General features: G+C 48.0%; 1 protein-coding gene across 1 annotated transcript in view; it reads left to right on the forward strand.

The window, feature by feature from the left end:
* The first annotated feature begins 6,565 nt into the window (after positions 1–6,565).
* The window catches only part of SFRP4 (secreted frizzled related protein 4), a 189,720-nt gene continuing 173,834 nt past the window's right edge, over positions 6,566–22,451 (forward strand). The window contains exons 1-3 of the mRNA XM_085607458.1: positions 6,566–7,462; positions 8,534–8,614; positions 8,727–8,792. Coding sequence (XP_085463584.1) covers positions 7,021–7,462; positions 8,534–8,614; positions 8,727–8,792 — 589 coding nt within the window. The 5' untranslated portion in view covers positions 6,566–7,020. The remainder of the gene's footprint in view (positions 7,463–8,533; positions 8,615–8,726; positions 8,793–22,451) is intronic.

Here is a 22,451-nt window from a genome sequence, read left to right on the forward strand (position 1 = left end):
CAAGACTGATTAGCATATGGCTGGGTTCAAACTGGAATGGCATAGGGAGCAGAAAAATTAAGGATTTAGGTCCAGTGAACGTATGACATTGTTCTGTATTCTATCCATCAATTGTTCTTTTTGCAATAATAATATACAAGTACAGAGGTATCAAGGTTGACTTATTTGCAACCTCTAGCATATTTAACCAAAAATATGACCAGAGTCCTATATGCGGTGGCAATGTGTTGGTCTGAATAGATGTTATTACACCTTAAACGCATACCTCCTTGGGTGGAGATCTCAGCACATAAAACAGAGCAGTGGTAAAGGTAGAGGTCTCCACACATAGGTTTGTGAATAGCATTTTGTAGTATGAGAGTAGTACTACTGTACTGATTCTAAAGGTTCTACTAAATGCAGTTTCTGAATTGTGCTTGAACAGTTTCTGATGTCTTGCCAATTTGCCACTACGAAGAGGGGCCATATTGGGTTGTGTCTGCTCCCCTTTGATGTTTGCCTTAATGTGGGACCCATTTGCAAAAGAGATGGGGAAAGGATTTGGGGTTGAAGGACTTTTACGGACCATAGCCTGTTGCATCGCAATATGTTAATCACATACTCAACAGGTATTGCCTGCTGTCTTCTAGCAGATTGAGGAATTAGATTTAAGATTGGGTATATTAATTAAAAGATGAAAGTTTGCCTTAAAAGTCTGCTTTATGTCCCTTACCTGGATGCAGATTTGATGATCTGTCTGATCTTTTAAATAGGGTCTCCAGTGATTCCTTCAAATAGTCTGGGTTAACAATATGTTTAAATCCTATCAAATTGAAATCCCTATTCCAAGCTTAAGTGACAACTTCAAACAATTTCCGCAATGTGGTGCTTATCTGGATCTTCCAAATGAAACTATGAAATATTAATCAAAGAAAAAGCTGTGAATAGTTGTTTACATCTCCAACAAACAAATCAAAAGATTCACAATTGCTGAGGTCAATAATCATTAAATTTCATTATCATATTGCTCACTGTCTAATGAAGACATTATTAAACTTCCTAATTACCAGCTCCATAAACAAAACCAAATGAGGATTAGCTGGTTTCTCCTTTTATAGTTGCAGCGCTAGCAATCAGTAATGGTGTGGGTGATTTGTAGCTAAAGTGGAATTAAACTACAGGTAAAAAATCCTGATGAACATGATTGTCAGTTCCATTGAGAAGGAGTCATGCAGCGGCAAAACCTACAAGAATTCAGGATGATACATGAGTATCTCGTCTCTGCAGGTCACTGGAAACCCTTGGATTTAACTTTCATCTGATTGGCTAGTATGTCCCCCTAAAGGGCAAATATTAAATAGTTTCATTCCAGTTTTTCTCCATGTTGAGGAGTTTTAATGTTCTGTTAAGAGACTTAGGTCAAGGATGGCCGGGCGTGTCTTTTAGTGTTAACATTTCTGCCGACAATAAAGATGTTCTAGTGGGGCCTATAATTTTTTAAAGAAGGTGGCAAAAAATTTGATTCCATATCTCAAGTTTGTTTCATTAGCCGAATTTGGACTTGGTGTGTCAAAATGGGTAAGTCAAACAAAGTTCTAAAGGAAGCTTTGTAGATGGTACAAGTGAGCACAGAGCTGCCATCTAGAAGCCTTCCCCCGGTGAGCCTGGTTCCTGTACATCAGCAGGAGGGGATTACTGCACTCTACTTCCAGGGTGGGTTCCAATCCTGGCCCTGAACCACCTGACATGGTGCTTTCAGGTCATGACCCTTTATTACTAATAGTGGAATGGGGTAGACTCCTTACTTGTATGCTATTGTACCAAGGTACCCCTTTAACTTGTAATTTCCTTACATGCTAATCTGAGTCTGAAAAGGCTTGTTGACAAAAGTAATACTCTGAATCACAGAATCAAGTGTCCACCTGTAGGCAACCTGGACAAGTGCAGGCAAGTCCCATATTCATACTTTACTATACAGAGGTTTCTACTATTGATCACATGATCATTTTTCTCACAAATAATTACGAGCATGAGAATGCAAGGGTGACCTTAACAGGTATCAAAAACGGAAACCTGTTTCGGCAGAGCAAGCTATTCACCTATTTCACGTCTCAAATGCCAAACGCAGTTTCTCTCTCTTGCCCTATATTATTTAAAGAACTAAAGTCGCTTCACTGTTGATGAATCTGATCACTTCCGGTTCAACTCCACTTCTACAGTATTCCAAAGTACCATAGGCAAAACGCCAGCCATCATAATAATTGCTATGATCCCAGTTTGGTAACGAGTAAAATGGGAAAATATCCTTGTTTCCAGTAAAGGTTGAAATAAATTAGTCTGTAAGGCAACTCGTGCTCATGTAAAGCGCTCCGATACTGATAGTTTGCGCTATATAAAACTACAACAAAAAAAAGATAAGAGGCAATGCAGCTCAGACTAGGATGTAAATCAGGAAGAGAGCGAAGACAGTTAAAACAACACCAGCAACTCAAGTGCGTTTAAAGGCGTCTTCCAGCCTTGGTGTACTTCCTCGCAACGGAGGCTGATGCTTCACAGTGGGGCAGAAGAGAGAACAAAATGGCAAAAATCATGGCAGCAAATTTTCCTGCACCCAGTAGTTCTCATTTGTAGGGGCTTTGGGTCGTGGTAAAAAGAAGACACCAATTTGCTGCGTCATGATGAGTCTACACCAGACAAACCGCATGACTACTGCAGAATGCGCTTACTAAAAACACCCTCATGATCTATTGACCAAAGAGAAATAAATGTACATAAAAAGTCAAGCAATTCTGAAGAAGTCCTAGGCTTTCAGGTGGAGGAGTAACATTACAACATGTATTTTACACACAAAACGTAAAGACTACAAGGAACATCTTTAAATCAAAAGTGGTGAAAACAAATTCAGTGAATCCATTTAATACAGCCAGAGACTGAAATCGGGGACTACTGGTATTGACTAGACAAGTTCATCATCCAATATATTGCAAGTTTACATTTGTTATACCCTGGTCTCCCATTTCCAGCTTATATTCTCTGCCCCCCCTACCCCCCACCCCACCACCGAGACAACTCTAGCTGAACATTCCTTGCACGTTTCTGATGCACAGCGAGCTCCGAGGTCCTAACGAGCAAAGACCTAGGCATTTCAATAGTCAAAGTCATGCCTCACAACTTGTAGTTCCAACATTCTGCCACTTAAACAAAAGGAAGGGATGCACTCACCATTTTTGCCAAGACATCAAAAAAGATCTCTTTACCAGAAGAATTACAGATAAACAGCTCCTTAGCCCAATAAGCGAACCAATACAGATGAGGGGGTGAACAAAGTGTGGGGAAGGGGGGGTTTAGACGGGATAGAGAAAGCAATAAGAAGTCTCGAGGGTTCATATCGCCCAGCAGACCCCTGCCGAGACTCTACTTTGTAAAAAGAGCGCGTGGTGGTGGCGCGTCACTGCTGCATTTTAGCAGCACTGCGCAGGGGCTGGATAAAAATTATGCCCAGGGCCGTCATTCGTAGCGCTTTTGCGCGCAACATGATTGACGGCCCTGGGAACCACATAGACGGTACGCCGCGCAACAATCACTTGCTAGGTGGTGCGTGCGTGCACTACAGCCGGTGCACTTTCACTAACAACCTAACTGCACGTCACCGTCACGTGTGCAGTGCTCCGACTTCAGCTATATATTCACAGCCGCTGCCGCACGTGTGGGGGAGGTGTCCGTGTTCCCAATTAAATCATAATCACCGCCGCCATGTGCCACCAGGGTCGCGCCACCGCCCCCAAAATAGTGCCGCCTGGGGCGGACCGCCCCCACCGCCCCCCCCTAGCTACGCCTCTGCTAGAGATGAAATTCCAGTAAGGTTCAAAGCTACTCAGGTACTTATGGTCCAAAAAGAGGCCAGTTAGTGAGCTACTATTTGTCTCAGACCAAAGTTTCCGTGACCTGGATTCCCAATATAGAGCTTTATAATCTAGTTTACTAGGGAATTGATTGCCCCTAGGATCCAACCACAAATGGCCCAGCCCCATATCAGACAGGCCATTTTTAATATATTGGAGCCAGACTATTCTCCTTTGCGTATCAAGATCCTTAATATACCAAATTGCATTGGCATAGGATAGAAGTTCAGGGGTAGTCCACAATCTTCTCCAATAGGAGAGGGGTCTATACCCAGCATCAGTGTCAAACGCCCTGCACCCCAGATCTAGCATTAAAGGCTGAATGGGTGTTGACTGGGGGAGGGCGGTCAATGAACGCAGAAACTTATTTTGGGCTTTGACTAGGGGCGATAGATTATCGTAGCCCCATATCTCCGCCCCATATATGGTTGATGCTCTAACTTTCCCTTTATATAAAGCAATTGCAGGCCCCACTGATTTTGTGTAGGAGGCTCCAAATTCTTTCAATATAGCTCCAGCTAGCTGATTATGTTTAAGTACAAATAAATCTACTTGTGGCTTCCAGGTCAGCTTTCTACTCATGGTGATGCCCAAATATGTAAATGTGTCAGTCTGTTCTAAAGAAATACCGTTCAATGACACTTTACTCTTGACTGTGTTATGTTTGTGCATCACCATGTACTTGGTCTTATCAACATTGATTACCAGGTCGTGGTCATTACAAAACACCATAAATCGATCCAGGGCCCGCTGCAGACCAGATTGAGTTTTTGACATGCATGATTCATTGTCTCTGTGTAATGTGTCTGTGATGTTAAGTGATGTGACACCCTGTACTGTTATGAGCAGCTCTATAAAACAAATTAAATATTTGTGACCGAAGGACTATGGAGAGATGAGGGGTACTGTTGGCCAGTGGTTGCGAGGGAAGCCGTGGAGAACGAGGTCATGGGGCACCCAAAAAGATTGCTTCACTGGGCGCCATCTCTGGTCCTGAGAGAGTGAGTAAATAATGTCTGTCACAGTGCTGTTTGAGAATGATAGTTTTGTCCAGTTTGGAAAGTGTTGTTATGGGTCTTGACGGTATGTATGTATGAACTTTAATATTTAATATTGCACACATTGCCTATTGATGTAGCTTAATTGGCAAATTGTTCCAACTCAACTACTTTGGCCTTAAGTTTGAAATTCCCTGCAATTCTCTCTTTATTGAGTAGACCCTAAAATCTGCACTATGATAAGTAGGCGGGGTTAAATTATGCTAATTATGTTGGTTAGGCCGAGCGGGCGGAGCTTTGGGGCAGTGGGTGTGGTCAATTTTCAAGTAAGTAATTGATAGCTAGATCCTCGGGCTACATTGTCCCCACCAGCGGACTGCCCAGTGTGGCAGCCCAAGCGCCTTACTGAACTGCCTCCACCGACACCGATGCAGCCGGAGGCCTCGCCGTGGCCCCGGACCGCCTACCAGCAATAGCGCCGTCAGCTGGCGGGATCTGGACAGCGGTCTCCTTCCAGCATGCCTCAGGGGGGCATCCACACTCTGGTGGAACCCTAGACCGGACTCCACAGGATGGGGAAGGATATTTCACGTGCCCCGGCCGAATCTCAAATAGCACAGCTACCTCGAGTCGGGCCCCATCTTGGCCTCGTCCCCCATATTGTTATAATCTGATAAAATAAATCGTCTTTATATATTTTCTCTACGTCATATTTAAACTGTAGGCTCCGCTAAACGTATTGCTCTTCAAGGGAACAAGAATGCAGGTGCACTTCGCCGTGCGTCAGTGACTAGGGCAGCCCTCGAATTTCAAATTAATATCAATGGCGCAGGCGTTTACCTTGAAGGTGGGCTTCAGTTTACGTCTCCAGGTGTCATGAGCTTTCTGCGAGCGACCATAAATGCACCCACACAGAAAGGGCAAGAGTGTGGTGATTTGAAAAGACTAGCCAAGAAAACAATTTCATTGACCCTTCAGTGACTTCACGGCAGCCCAAACAAATCGACGCGGGGAATGAATAATTAATATCCTACCAGTAAAACTAATCTTAATTGATTGAGGTGCTGAAGGGGAAACATGTGCAGCACCCGTCAATCCAGTCAAGACATCAAGTGCAAACACTGGGTGATCGTAGTACAACTTTCTCGTGTCTGTGGGCTTCTTTTCCTCCCCACAGTAATTGATTTATATAGGGATGAGGTACAGTAAGTAGAATTGCCCCATGTAGTCTCTTTCAGCAAAAAATCAGGCAGCAATACAGCAGGTCCTCTGCAAGCAACTTTTTTAAAGCCTCTCTTGTGCGATCTTTAATTGCACCCTGGAGAGGAACACTGGTTGCTGCTAAAATAACACACAATCTATCAGTTACCTTTGCGTTTTCGATGCTAGATTTGCTCGTATGTTTCAAAAACGTGAAACTGCATAAATACATCTTGGACAAATTAGAAGGAAGTCTTAGCCCCCTTCCGGCGAGGGAAAGAAAAACAGGATAAAAGACTGGAAAAGTTTATGTTCTGACACTTTTGGAAATCCAGCATATGCGAGAGGGGAAAGAGGAAAAAAAGTCAGACTACAGCACAAGAAAGACTGCCTTTGCAGTTTGTGCATCACTAACATTTTTCAGTTTCTTTTTTTTTCATTCGCACGAGCTGCAAAATCGAAATTGAGTGGGAGGGCCATTTCTCTTCTTTATTGCAGACATCAAAAAGAACGACTGAACTTCGGGATGGGAGCTGATGAGAAATTTAGTGATGTCGACATGGGATTAAAACCAATAGAGATGATGTCACCCTGGCTGAGAAGGGGAAAAAAAGGTGAATGATGCATCCCCCGAAGAAATGGATTGACCCCACGTCACTTTTGGCTCTGGTATAAAAGTCTTCCTGCAGTTTCCATGGCTGTCTGCAATCAGATCGCTCCTAAAAGACCGAGCAACAAAAAAGTTCCTTGTGATGAACACAAGGGCGAGGCGTCCTCTTAGTCTGCTTGTCGTCTTTCAGACTGAGTGACAGTTCGCAGCATCAAACAGCAACCAGCCACATCTCTAGAACAAGCAACAGAGTTCCCACCTGCAGTTTTGTTGTTTTTGTTTTTGGAACAGAGCAGACCTGGAAGGTTTGAGCAGGCTGAGCGTTTCAAAGATGCTGACAGCATTCGCCACAGTGGTCCTGTGGATCAGGTTTGACCTGGGAGTGCATGCTGCTGCTTGCGAGGCCATTCGGATCCCGATGTGCAGGAACATGCCATGGAACATCACCCGGATGCCCAACCACCTGCATCACAGCACGCAGGAGAATGCCATCCTGGCGATTGAGCAGTACGAAGAGCTGGTGAACATCAACTGTAGCCCAGTGCTCGGTTTCTTCCTCTGTGCAATGTACTCACCCATCTGTACCCTGGAGTTCCTGCACGACCCCATCAAGCCCTGTAAATCCTTGTGCCAGAGGGCAAGGGATGGGTGTGAGCCCCTCATGAAAAGATACAACCACGTGTGGCCTGAGAGCTTGGCTTGTGATGATCTGCCGGTGTATGACCGGGGTGTATGCATATCACCGGAAGCCATAGTGACCGACCTCCCTGAAGGTAAGTGAATGCAAAGAGTGTGCATCAGTAGGTGCATGTGAGGGCGCTCTGTACAAGTGTAGTAGTCTTTATACTTAATTGCAGTCAGTAGAATAAGAATTGTTTCTGCAGAAGTCATTGATATGTCTCAGTAGTCCACTTCAAGGAGTTGCACTATTTCAAAGCAAAACGAGTTCCTTAAAAGAGCACAGTTACTCCTCAAAGTCTAAATACAAACAGATCAAAATTTCTAAAGTACCCAAGGATGTGCCGATTTATTTTTTAGTCATTTCGAAAATCTCACACGAGTGCATTCAAGTGAGGGAGGTGAATGTAAAGAGGTGGCCAAACAAATGACTTTTTTCCCAATGATAAATGAAGAAACAGATGTTTGAGAATCTCAAACATGCATATTTCTGCCACCTGTTCTTCGGCAGTAAAAGCAACCGGGGTTGCATTTTCCAGCCAGGCATTAGTTCCAAAGTGAAGCGCCAAACTATATACTTGCAAAAATCGTGTTGTGCCACAGCAACTAAGCTGCACTCCTGAATCAAAGTGTGGCATGCTGACTACCACGTGAAGGTTTACGGTAACAGGGCAGTTGTTTATATTTTGTGATCTGCTTTGCTTGCATTCTGTTGCTTAACACACTCTAGCGTGTTACACAAGGGTACAGAGAGATAAAGTGACAACCACAGCGGTCAGTGCAAGATTTATTACAGAAACTGCTGAATTCAGCCACGCCGGTATAAGAATTTAGGGTCAGATTTACAAGCCCCTTGCGCCACTTTTGCGTCACTTTTCCCGCGTTAAAAGTGTCGCAAAAGTGGCGCAAGGGGTTTGTAAATAAGCCCCTTAGTCTCTTCTGGGCGTCACTTTAATGAGATACCATGGCATTTTCAGTGCGTGAAAACATCAGTAGCACTACACTGTGGGGCAATCAAAGATTTCAATGCACTTGGCTTATTCCTTAGAACCTAGTATAACAACATTGTTTCAGGGTCGGTATGGATTTTCATGAACTTTCCCTTATGATTTGAATTTGCCTTAGTCCTCTTTACAATATTGACGAGTTGTTGTTTTTTGTTTTAGATGCGAAGGTTTCGAATTTCACCGATGAACTGATGGTCCAGGAGGGACCCCATGAGAGTGACTGCAAGAACGCAAACCCCGGTAAACCGCGCACCATATGCTTGCTGCATGGTAATGTTCCATGCGTGTGCACACACCTGCTGACCTCAAGAGAGAGTCTGACTGCCTCTTTTCTTTTTCATTCCCTGTTAAGATCGGTGCAGATGTAAAAAGACAAAACCTTCGCTAACAACCTACCTGGCAAGAAACTACAATTATGGTAAGTGTTCACCTTTTCAGATAATCTAATCTTTCGGCGTTTAAAGGATTGTTTTTTTAACCGTTTTTGAAGACAAGATTTCAGGACTCTTCCTCAAGAATTGTAGGGACAGGAACATTATACCTACTCAGTTGTGGGGAGAGAGAAAATACTGTTCACGAATTCATGGTCTGCACACATCTGAACACTTAACATGTCTCAAGTTCATGAACCGTGAGAGCCAATGAAGCCTCTCACTGTTCTGAGATCGATTAGTAATTACTACTTTGCTGGATATTAGTAACATAGGTAATGTATTGTGTAATTTGCATACGGGATTCCAAAGTCTGGGTAACCTCATGGTGTCAGATTTAAATGCCCTTAGAGATATTACAGCCTTTTATCCTAGTGATAACGATAACAATTTAAAACAAGAGCACAAATGAACAGACCAGAGAATATCAGATATGTGCAAATTATGGCATTTATGCTGTAATGACTAAGGAAACTGTGACAGTGCTAATGTATGCCAGATGCTGGATACCATCTGTTCCTGTGCAACATAGTGCATGTATTGCTGAAGCATTCCAATCCATATTGTAGTTGCTTACATTTCCTTCTTTGTTTAAATTTTAAATATAACCTAGATCCACTCTGATATTTTCCTAGCTGCCATATTAGACGTGACCATCCTCTGTACAGAATGAATGAGTTGTAGATCAATTCTTTTACGGGAAGTAAATCTCCCTGAGGCATGAAGTCCTAGATATAGATTCAGTATGTAGGCACCATAACCATTTGCGCATGTCCTTCTGCCTACTGCTAACAAGATATCCCAAATTCTTCTTCTGGAAAAGAGGATGGCAGCAGTATCACTTGAATGGTCACACAAGCTGAAAAATCAATTAGGATGTAATGCGAATGCCTAGTTATGTTCAAATGTGTGTTCTTAATGATTGTACATCAAGGGAAAATTAGTATATCATGTCAAGCTCAAATACACTCATTTTTCTAGCAGAGCTCTCAGTAAAACATATCTGGGGTAAATCTTGCAGCTGTAGTTTCAATTTTAAATTTCAAATGGAACTTTTGAGGACAACTTCCACTGGAAAGCTCGGGTGTGTGTGTGTGTGTGTGTGGTGTGCAGGTATTCATGTATATTCAATGAAAAAGAAAATGTAAATGTTAAAGTAACATTATAGTTCTTGTTGAAATAAGAACAAACGGTTAAAAACCAAAAAAGACTGAAAAGCGCCAGTTATAGTTTAGTCAAATAATTTAAACTTGCTCCCCAATCATGCACTGCTTTTTGTTGATTACATCACAAATAACATCATTAATAATACTGCTATTCACATTACTCCATAAACACTTAAATCATTTAAAAAAGAGAAAGTTTAGTGAAAATGAGCGCACCTGAAGTGAGTTACAGAGGCATGTTTTAAAGTAAGTGAGGCTTAAAGCCAAAGCATGTTGCAAATATCTGTCAGAGAAGGTAAAGCATCTGTTGAGAATAGACTATCCACAAGTGGTTTTTGGGCACATGCCCAAGTTAAATATTTGGAATACTGCGTTACAGCCAAATGTATGTACCAAGGAATTTAATAAGGAATAGATTTGTATTTTCAGAATTTTGCAGAAGATTTGGATGCACTGCTGATTGTTGAATAATGTAAAATGTAGGGGTGGACCTCCAAGAGGTGGTTTAACCCATACTGGGTTTGTTAACATGGCTCTAAGGTTGTATGCCATTGTGCTTATCTAAAGATGGTTGTCCATAGTGCATAAGTGAAGGTGTTTTATTAGAGGCAAATGCATACCTGTCAATCAACCTCTTGACTTAAAATTGCAGATCATGTGAAGCGTTTAAGACGTGATCCTGTTACTGTTAAGATGAATAGAGTAAAACTCTTTTTTGTTTGTTTCAAGTCCCCGGGTGGGCTAGGTCCCGGGGGCAATTCTTAATTATGGTGTGAGGGCCCGTGGGGGCCCCCACAGCCCGGGAACCACCACCTCCTGGGGCTTTGTTTATCAAATGCGGGGGGCACGCGGACCCCCCGCTGCCCCGGGGACCGACACCTCCCTGGGGCATTCCTAATCATGTGCGGGGGGCCTCGCGGGTCCCTCTAAGTCCCAGGGACCGCCACCCCCGGGGCTTAAATGTATGTAAATAAGTGTGTGGGGGAGCTCCTTCCCCCCCACACTGCCCCGGGGACCACCACCTCCCCGGGGCTTAGAAATGTAGGGAGGAGGGCCGTGCGGCCCCCCTCCTGGAGCCCTTGATGGCCCTGGGGACCGCCACTCCCCAGGGCTGGCTCCTGCAATGTCCCGGGGTGCCCATCCCCGGGACATTGCTGTTTGCTATGGCAGGGCAGGAGTACGGCTCCCGCCCTGTCATAGCAAATTCTGTTTTGCTTCGTTGAAGCAAGAGCAGGAAACGTGCTCTCGCTTCAACGAAGCAAAGCAGAATTGCTTTTTGGCAAAGGGAGCTGCATGTTAGCAGCTCCCATTGCCCAAAAGCAATGCTAACTCTCGCAGGAGGCGAGGAGCTGGCAGGGACCATGGGGGCATTGGGGCTCCCCCAACGGTCCCCAACTTGAGGGCCAACCCAGGGGGATGGGGTCCCCGGGGCCAGAAGTGGCCCAGGAGGCGGGGGGGGCACGTGGCCCCCCTCCATTTAATGGAAAAAAAATGGCCGGACCCCTGGGGATGGGGTCCCAGGGACCAAAATTGACCTGGGGAGGGAGACCCCGCTCCTCATATACAAATAAATAAAAAAATGGCCAAGCCCCGGGGGATGGGGTCCCTGGGGCCTATAGTGGCCCAGGGAAGGGGGGCTATGCGGCCCCCCTTCCCTATAAATATATTAAAAAAAGGAGGCCCCCTTAAAAAATGGGTCAGGCCTGGGGGATGGGGTCCCCAGGGCCCCAAAAATACTAAATGAAGGGGGGCCACACAGCCCCCGTAAAATATATTTAAAAAAGCTGGCATTTCTCCGGAGCACCACACCCTCCCTGCACCACTCTGCAAACGCGCCGCCCCCTGGCCCGTTCTAAGTTGGGGAATTAAGTCCCTTTGAATACTGAGGGTCCCTGGGGGCCAACTAGCCCACCAGGTACCTCCAGTAAGCTCCACACAGCTGGATTGCAGAGAGGTGGTCCGAGGCCACGCCCCTTTTTACACCACTCTGCAAACACGCCTCTTTGCGCACTGCTGGTGGGGCGATGAGGTCCTCTTGTGTCCTGAGGACCTCAGGACACAAGTGGACTTCACCCCCCGAGCAGCAGTGCGCCAGGAGCCACGTTTGCAGAGTGGTGTAAAAGGGGGTGTGGCCTCAGACCACTCTCAGCAATCTAGGTGTGTGGCGCTTACTGGAGGTTCCTGGTGGGCCAGGGACCCTCAGGAATGAAGGGGACTTAGAACGTGCCAGGAGGCGCGTTTGCAGAGTGGTGGGGAAAGGGGACGTGGCCTTTGTCCACCTCTCAGCAATCCCACTGTGTGGGGCTTACTGGACGTAAGAGGTAGGCTAGTTGGCCCCTAAAGGACTCCCAGCAGTCCCCAGCCAAGAGCACACGGGGAGCGCATTTGCAGAGTGGTGGGCAAAGGGGGTATGGCCTGCTATGATAATTTAGCAATCCTGCTGTTTGGGACTTACTGGAGGTAATAGGAGGGGTAGTTGGCCCCCAAGGATGTCCTTGGGGGGCAACTATCCTTCTTGTTACCTCCAGTAAGTCCCACACAGTGGGATTGTTAAGACGCCTTCGGAGGCCATGCTCCCCTTTCTCCACCACTCTGCAAATGCACCACCTGGCAGACTACGGGATTGGGGATAAAGTCCAATTTACTCCTCAGGGACTTTGGGGGCCAAGAAGCCCTCCTGGTACCTCCTGTAAGTCCTACGCAGCGAAATTCCTGAGTGCTGGTCGGCGGCCCAGCAGACTTTCTCCATCACTCTGTAAACGCGATTACTAGTTAAAGACGTGTTTGCAATGTAATAGGTTTCACATTTGTGAGAATTAGAGCTATTAGCATTGTAAATGTAAACGTTTTTTACTAATTTTTTTTGGAGTGGAGTGGGTGTATGTTGTGTGTGGTGGAATTATGTGGTATTGTTAGATCTGGGGGTCTCTAGTTGGCAGAGGTAAGTACCTTAGACCAAATAGGGACCCTTGTTTCTTAGTCAGGGTACAGGGACATACTGTAGATAACCCCTGCTCACCCTCTAGGTAGCTTGGCTCGAGCAGACAGGCTTATCCCCAAGGTAATGTGTTAAGTATTTGCAAGTAACAACCACAATGACCCCCCAGTACACCACAAATGCAGACCACACAGGTGAGTATATTAAAAATATAGCTTTATCTAGTTTCAGCAATAAAAATCAACTACCATAGCATTGCACATTAGTTTCCGGTTCTCTTCAGCTTTCTCTGGTTGCTAGGAAAATAAAAAGATAGTCTCTAGTCTCTTGTGTGAATTAGTATTCAAAAAGAATAAGTTTGTAGGCTCTCAGTACTTAAAACACGTTTCTCCATCTGTGCCCTGCGCTTATAACCGAAGCGCTCCTCTCAGGCTGCTCTTCTCGTTTGTAATCACAAGATTGCACCATGGGCGGCAGTCCCGGGCCCCAGGCGCTATGCGGGACGTTCGGGGATTGAGATGTGACTTAAAAATGCCCCTACAGTTAACGAGGTTCCCGGCAAGGTTCCTCCTCCTGGCACAGACTCACCAGGATGCGGGCAGGGGCGCGATGACTCGGCGCTTCGGAGCAACTTTTCCGGTGCAGGGTTTCTGCAGCTCTCAAGCGATGGGCCAATCAGGTCGCGGATCCCTCGACGAGCCCCCAGTGACGATGTCAGATGCTACCGGGAGTCAGCCACTCGCAGCGCGGCTCCTCCGGCCAAGCCCCCACCAGCAACCAATCAGGTCGCGGCCTCCTCGCTTCTTTCTCCGCGGCTTTGCGGGGCGGGGAAAAGCAGCTCTTGATCGATTTCGGGCCCCCAGGCCGCGGCGGTGAAGTGCGGGCAGGGGTATTTTAAGGTGCCCCTTGTCAGCAGGTCGATCGAGACGCCGCCAAGCCTCACAGCAGCTCAGTTAGCACTGGGGACGGCCACAATCTTTTGGCCACAGCAATACACGTGCCGATGAGCACGTCGGTCTTCTCAACGCGGCAGCCGGTTTCAGGCAAAGATCAGCGCGGCGCTCTCAAGCGAAGCAGAGAGCAGCCAGCGCACTTCACGGGGCAGATGTTTAAAAACAGCCCACGATCTCTGCGGTACACAGCAGCCCAGGGGGACACAGCAGAGTCTTGAAGTCTTGGCAACCTTTCTGTCCCTGGGTTGCAAAACAGGAGGCCAGCTCTTCTCGGGCCCTTGGAGATTCAAAGTTGAAGACACAGCACACAGCAAAGTCTTGTTAGGTCAAGTAGGCAGGGTCACAGCACACAGCAAGGTCCCTTCTCCTCCTCAGCTTCAGTTGCACAGCAGAACAGGTCAGCCCTTAGAGCACACAGCAAGGCAATCTTCCTTCAGGCCTTCAGCGGTCCGTCTTCCAGCAGAGGTTCCTCTTGATTGTAGAATCTGCTTTTCTGTTGTCAGGGGTCCTTTACTTATACCCCTAAAAGTCTTTGAAGTCTTTGTGCAAGTGGGTCCTGAGCCCGGTCTGATCCAGTTCTGGGTGTTGCTGGAGCACTTTGTTTTCCTGGCTTCTTCTTTCCTTTCAGAGTGAGGGGCAGAGTCGTCAGCCACCCAGCAGGAGGTGGAGCCAGCATTGTGGCAGGCAGGCACAGCCCTATTCACTCCCAGGTGCTTTCTCCTCCCTTCACTCTACTTGCAAATGCAGTCAGTCAGCAAGGGGCTGACTCATCCAACCTCCTGGGGGCTCCCCAGCCCCTGTCACTCTCAAACCAGACAGTCAATCCACAAGCATGCCCAGGCACACAGAAGGGTCAGACAAGAGAACAGCTACTCTCTAAAAAGTACTGTTCTCCAACTCAGGATTTAAAAACAACCTCTCCTAAAAGATGTGTTATTAAATGCTGAGCTCAGGGATATCAAACACTCATGTCTTATCTTGTTCCTATGAGAAGATAGTCTGATGGCCATTGGCACCAGCCTCCCCCATGTTAGCCTATGGAGCAAGATAATCTTGCAGCAGTGAACACACAAAATGGCCGCTGTTCACTACCAGAGCATGGTACCTGCACTAGTACATGCTCTACCTTTTACATACACTGCACCCTGCCCAGGGGGGTACCTTGGGCCTTCCATAGGGATGACTGATGTGCACGAAAAGGGAAGGGTTAGGCCTGGCCAGTGTGGACACTGGCCAGGAGGACATGGCAGTCCAGGGACTGCAGGCAGGCCTGCGGTGGCAGGCCTGAGACACCATTTTAGGGCTGCTCATGTGGGTAGCGCAACCAGCGCTGCAGGCCCACTAGTAGCATCTGTCATCACCAGCCCTGGCACACATAGTGCACTTTACTAGGGACTTCATGGTGATACAAATATGCCAATCAGGTATATCCAATCAATATGCTATTTTACACAGGGAGCATATGCACTTTAGCACTGATCAGCAGTGGTAAAGTGCCCAGAGTCCTATTGCCAACAACCACAGGTCAGAAAAACTAGAGGAGGAAGAAGCAAAAAGTTTGGGGATAACCCTGCAAAAAGGGCCAGTTCCAACACAACCCCCTTCCAGCGTAAAGCCAGGGTAGACCAAGCGATACCTCAATGGGATTCCCTGCTTAGGGCGATAGAACACGGAAACTGGCCCAAACAGCAGGGCATTATTCCTGTTCTACGCCTTCCTGAACCCGGTTGGATCTCTTCATCCGTACTCTCAGGGTCCACCAAGCCAATCCATGTGGAACCCTTCTCTTCACCTGTGGACACCACCTGTGCAGCACTTAGCCTTAACTGGCTCACAGGTGTGTCCCAACAGACAGACAGCAGGTCGCAGTGACCACTGACAGTGGTCAGGGATGAGACCCAGGCCTTATGCCTCTCAGGGCCCTCAAACTCCTGCGGCGTCAGAGGGTGGGGGGCAGTAGCCCCAGGTGCTTGGCACCCTTTGTCCACTTCCTTCCCTGTCAGGTCGGGTCTGACAACCTGGCACTGACCCACCAGCCCCGGGCCTGTATCCGGTGGCTGGACAGGAGGCTGGGGTGGGCCTTTCCATACCCGGTCCTCCTCTTCCTTGGGGCTCTGTACCCCCCCAACTGGAGCGGTACCCCCTTCTAGAATAGTCAGGGCACCTGGGGCAGGTGTCCTGCAACATTCGCCCACCAGTTCAGGGGTTCTATCCCGCAACTGGGATTCCAGGTCAGGGGGGACACCCCGGACCTGGCCCTCCAACCTATGGTCTAAACCCTTCAGGTGAACCGGGGTCAGAGGCGAGGGCTTCCTCCCTCTGCACCCCCTTCCAGAATGCTGCACCCTCCCCACTGGAGTGGTACCCCTGGAAGCCAAACCGGTCAGGACACTGCTTACAGATGTCCTTCCCTCCAGGTCAGGCAGATCCTGAACCTGGCCTCCCAACCCAGGGACTAAACCCTGCGGCTGCACACCTGCCTGGAATGCCAGGACTTCTGGGGACTCACACAGTATCTCCCCGAGGGTGACACATGACTCATGTGTCTCGTGACAGTCTGCCTGGCGCAGGTCTCCCGGCCCCTGTCCGCCTGACAGTGCATGAAGAACCCCCAGGACAGAAGTGGTGTCCCCATGGTCACTCCTAGGGGACTCAGCCCTTCTGGCTGGTCCCTGACCCACTGGTTCTCCCACTGGGGAACACATACCCTCTCACCCCTCAGTCTGGACTTCTGCACCCTCCCAACTGGAGCGGTACCGCCAGACACCAGAACCACTGGAGCTCTGTTTACAGAGGCTCCAGGTCCTCCTGACACTAGGAGATCCTCCTCAAATGGCCTACTAGCACTGTCTAGGCCCCCAACCTGGTGTTCCCTTAAGGAACCCTCCAGGCCCTGAGACTGGGTTTCGGGCACCTGGGGACCCACAGTCCCACACTCACCCCTTCTCCACTGAGACAGGACGTGAGCCCCTACACCCTCCCACTTCATTGGGACCTAACTGGGCTACATAGAACCTCTTCCACCTCACAGGTCTGGAAGATATCTGCGCCACTGCTTTTGGGATCACTCCCCAATGCCTCTTCAGACCCTCTGGCATCCAACCAAAGGTCTACCTCCAACGCAAGCTCTCTGGAACCAGAGAACTCACACTCCACCGGGTGTTGGCATAGCTCTGGAAAACAGGGACTTAAATTATGCTCTCCAACAAATGAATCATACAGCCCCCCACAGTTGTTAACCAAGCTACCTTTTGCCTCACCCTCCAGTGCCTCGCACAAGTACCCCACACCACTCTCCTGAGATTGGCAAGACAGTATCTGACTGTCTCTGTCACACAACTCACACTCTTCTGGGCGGTCTTCACACTCACACACCAAGGTGTCTACCATGGGGGAACCCCTCTCCCTGTACCTCTCATCTAGGGTCAGTAGAGTGTCCCTTTCACCACTAGGAATATGGTCCCCTGTGCCAGTTCCCCAATCTACTTCAGGGACACTGCACCCCACTGGAACTACATCATAAACCTGAACCCCCTGGTGTATGTCAACCCCCTCCTTCAAGTCAGGTGCCACATCTCTGGGTGTTTGTACCTTTCTCTCAGCACTAGAAACCACAATCTTGCTGCCACCATCTGAGCTGGACTCCACCTCCAACTCAGCAAAGCTCACTTCTTGAGCTACCCATTTTCCCTCTTCAGCTGAGACCCTCATGGCCTCAAGCCTCTCGAGCTCCAAATCAAGCTCCCTCATCCTCAACTCATGAGCCAACTGGAGTTTTCTCTCTTCCAAAGCGAGAGCATTCCTCCTCTCCTCCGCCTTCTGTTCACTGTCAAGGCGCAGTTTCCTCTCTTCTGCTTGAGATTTGAGCTTAAAAAGTTCAATCTCATGGGCCCTAATCCTCTGATTTTCCTCCAGCTCCTCTGGAGAAAGGCCCCTACTGGAATGGGTGCTGCCTGCCCTAGAAGGAGGCACATTTACTGGCAAATCATTGGATCCAAATCCATGCTCCTGTGTACCATCCTCTCCAGTAGCATCTTCTGTTACAACATTTTTGGCCTCCCACCAGGCCCTTAGAGCTTTCTGTAGCTCTTCCTTGTTAGCGCTGCCCTTCATTGGGCATCCAAGCTGCTTGCAGAATTGCTTCAGCTGCTCCTTTTTGTATGTTAGCAACTCCTTTACTTCAAATTGCAATTCCACCTCCTCGCCTACTCCCTTCAGAGACATGATGCTTCCTAGGTCTTCCAAAAATAGGTTTTAATTTTGTGCAATATGTAGCTGCTGACTAGACTAGTGATGTACAAAGAATCACTGCAGGTCAAGTGCAAATTCTGGTTCTAATCCGCACCGCTGACCACCAATGTTAGATCTGGGGGTCTCTAGTTGGCAGAGGTAAGTACCTTAGACCAAATAGGGACCCTTGCTTCTTAGTCAGGGTACAGGGACACACTGTAGATAACCCCTGCTCACCCTCTAGGTAGCTTGGCTCGAGCAGACAGGATTATCCCCAAGGCAATGTGTTAAGTATTTGCAAGTAACAACCACAATGACCCCCCAGTACACCACAAATGCAGACCACACAGGTGAGTATATTAAAAATATAGCTTTATCTAGTTTCAGCAATAAAAATCGACTACCATAGCATTGCACATTAGTTTCCGGTTCTCTTCAGCTTTCTCTGGTTGCTAGAAAAATAAAAAGATAGTCTCTAGTCTCTTGTGTGAATTAGTATTCAAAAAGAATAAGTTTGTAGGCTCTCAGTACTTAAAACACGTTTCTCCAGCTGTGCCCTGCGCTTATAACCGAAGCGCTCCTCTCAGGCTGCTCTTCTCGTTTGTAATCACAAGATTGCACCATGGGAGGCAGTCCCCGGGCCCCACGCGCTATGTGGGACGTTCAGGGATTGAGATGTGACTTAAAAATGCCCCTACAGTTAATGAGGTTCCCGGCAAGGTTCCTCCTCCCGGCACAGACTCACCAGGATGCGGGCAGGGGCGCGATGACTCGGCGCTTCGGAGCAACTTTTCCGGTGCAGGGTTTCTGCAGCTCTCGGGCGATGGGCCAATCAGGTCGCGGCTCCCTCGACGAGCCCCCAGTGACGATGTCAGATGCTACCGGGAGTCAGCCACTCACAGCGCGGCTCCTCCGGCCAAGCCCCCACCAGCAACCAATCAGGTCGCGCCCTCCTCGCTTCTTTCTCCGCGGCTTTGCGGGGTGGGGAAAAGCAGCTCTTGATCGATTTTGGGCCCCCAGGCCGCGGCGGTGAATTGTGGGCAGGGGTATTTTAAGGCGCCCCGTGTCAGCGGGTCGATCGAGACGCCGCCAAGCCTCACAGCAGCTCAGTTAGCACTGGGGACGCCCACAATCTTTTGGCCACAGCAATGCACGTGCCGATGAGCACGTCGGTCTTCTCAACGCGGCAGCCGGTTTCAGGCAAAGATCAGCGCGGCGCTCTCAAGCGAAGCAGAGAGCAGCCAGCGCACTTCACGGGGCAGATGTTTAAAAACAGCCCACGATCTCTGCGGTACACAGCAGCCCAGGGGGACACAGCAGAGTCTTGAAGTCTTGGCAACCATTCTGTCCCTGGGTTGCAAAACAGGAGGCCAGCTCTTCTCGGACCCTTGGAGATTCAAAGTTGAAGACACAGCACACAGCAAAGTCTTGTTAGGTCAAGTAGGCAGGGTCACAGCACACAGCAAGGTCCCTTCTCCTCCTCAGCTTCAGTTGCACAGCAGAACAGGTCAGCCCTTAGAGCCCACAGCAAGGCAATCTTCCTTCAGTCCTTCAGCGGTCCGTCTTCCAGCAGAGGTTCCTCTTGATTGTAGAATCTGCTTTTCTGTTGTCAGGGGTCCTTTACTTATACCCCTAAAAGTCTTTTAAGTCTTTGTGCAAGTGGGTCATGAGCCCGGTCTGATACAGTTCTGGGTGTTGCTGGAGCACTTTGTTTTCCTGGCTTCTTCTTTCCTTTCAGAGTGAGGGGCAGAGTCGTCAGCCACCCAGCAGGAGGTGGAGCCAGCATTGTGGCAGGCAGGCACAGCCCTATTCACTCCCAGGTGCTATCTCCTCCCTCCACTCTACTTGCAAATGCAGTCAGTCAGCAAGGGGCTGACTCATCCAACCTCCTGGGGGCTCCCCAGCCCCTGTCACTCTCAAACCAGACAGTCAATCCACAAGCATGCCCAGGCACACAGAAGGGTCAGACAAGAGAACAGCTACTCTCTAAAAAGTACTGTTCTCCAACTCAGGATTTAAAAACAACCTCTCTTAAAAGATGTGTTATTAAATGCTGAGCTCAGGGATATCAAACACTCATGTCTTATCTTGTTCCTATGAGAAGATAGGCTGATTGCCATTGGCACCAGCCTCCCCCATGTTAGCCTATGGAGCAAGATAACCTTGCTGCAGTGAACACACAAAATGGCCGCTGTTCACTACCAGAGCATGGTACCTGCACTAGTACATGCTCTACCTTTTACATACACTGCACCCTGCCCAGGGGGGTTCCTTGGGCCTTCCATAGGGATGACTGATGTGCACCGAAAGGGAAGGGTTAGGCCCAGCCAGTGTGGACACTGGCCAGGAGGACATGGCAGTCCAGGGACTGCAGGCAGGCCTGCGGTGGCAGGCCTGAGACACCATTTTAGGGCTACTCATGTGGGTGGCGCAACCAGCGCTGCAGGCCCACTAGTAGCATCTGTCATCACCAGCCCTGGCACACATAGTGCACTTTACTAGGTACTTCATGGTGATACAACTATGCCAATCAGGTATATCCAATCAATATGATATTTTACACAGGGAGCATATGCACTTTAGCACTGATCTGCAGTGGTAAAGTGCCCAGAGTCCTATTGCTAACAACCACAGGTCAGAAAAACTAGAGGAGGAAGAAGCAAAAAGTTTGGGGATAACCTTGCAAAAAGGGCCAGTTCCAACAGGTATGTTGTGCAGTGAAATTATGTGGATAGAAAAAATTTGGTATTTAGTGTATAGGAATCATGTAGAGTGGGAATATGAGTTATGGAGAGTAATTATGTGGTATGGTAGTCTTTGTTGTGGAGTGGTAATGTCAGGTTTAGTCTTCCTCGTTTCCATAGAAGCTCATCTATGAACTCAGTGAGACAAAAAAAGAAGGAATCTTTGAGGAGCACTTGTGGACCTAGTCAGAGGTATGACCAGGGCCACTGGAATTATGCAACTGTTTGGCTGCACCGACTTTCGCACAGATATACATTTTCTGCATTAGCCACATAATTCATCATCTCCTCCCTAATCTGCAGATTTGAACAAAAAACCATTGTTTCTAGCTCAAACGGCTCAAACGTTACCAAAAATGCAGCGACAAGTGTTACAGCGTGGTGGAAGGCCCTTTGCAAACCTAGAATGCTCACCTGTTACTTGTTGCTAAATATGGGTGTTAAATTAGTACTAATGGTGTGTAAGCCACTCTTGCTTCCTTCTGGGCCTCTCTTGCCTCTTTCTGCATTTCTGTTGCTTCTTTCTGTACATTTCTTTCTTATTCTGCACTTCTCTTGCCTCTTTCTGCAAATCTCTTCTACTTTCTGAACCTCTCTTCCCTCTTTCTGCACGTCTGTTTCCTCTTTCTGCACCTCATTTGCTTCTTTCTGTACCCCTCTTGCCTCTTTCTGTACTCTTATTCCCTCTTTCTGCACCTCTTGTGCCTTTTTCTGTACCCCTCTTACGCTTTTCTGCCCCCTTTATGCCTCTTTCTGCACTTCTGTTCCTTCTTTCTGCACTTCTTTTGTTTCTTTCTGCACCTGTCCTGCTTCTTTCTGCACCCTTCTTGCCTCTCTCTCCACCCCTCTTCCCTCTTTCTGCACCTCTATTGCCACTTTCTGCAGTTCTCTTACCTCCTTCTGCACTTCACTTGCCTCTTTCTGTAACTCTTGCCACTTTCTGCACATCTCTTGCCTCTTTCTGTACCTCACTTGCTTCTTTATTCACCCCTTTTGCCTCTTTCTGCACCACTCTTCCCTTTCTGTACCTCTGTTCCTTCCTTCTTCACCTGTCTTGTCACCTTTCTGCACCATTCGTGCCTCTTTTAGCACCTCTGTTGCTTCTTTCTGCAGTTCTTTTCCTCTTTCTGCACCCCTCCTGCCTCTTTCTGTACCCCTCTTGCCTCTTTGTGCACCTCTCCTACCCCTTTCTGCAAACCTCTTGCCTCTTTTTCCATCTCTGTTGGTTCTTTTTGCACCTCTTCTGCTTCATTCTGCACTTCAATTGCCTCTTTCTGTACCCTTCCTGCCTCTTTCTGCACCTCTGTTGGTTATTTCTGCACTGCTCTGGCTTTTTCCTGTACCTCTGTTCCAAATTTCTGCACCCCTCTTCCCTCTTTCTGCACCTCTCTTGCCTCAGTCTGCCCACCTGTTCCCTCTTTCTGCACCCCTTTTGTCTGTGTCTGCAACTCTCTTGCCTCTTTCTGCAGTTCTCTTGCCTCCTTCTCCACCTCACTTGCCTCTTTTTGCACCTCTGTTGCAAATTACTGCACCCTGCTTGCCTCTTTCTGCACCCCTTTTACCTGTTTCTGCACCTCTCTTGCCTCTGTCTGCACCTCTGTTTCCTCTTTCTGTA

Source organism: Triturus cristatus, chromosome 5_2, assembly GCF_964204655.1.
Source record: "Triturus cristatus chromosome 5_2, aTriCri1.1, whole genome shotgun sequence".
Lineage (NCBI taxonomy): Eukaryota > Metazoa > Chordata > Amphibia > Caudata > Salamandridae > Triturus > Triturus cristatus.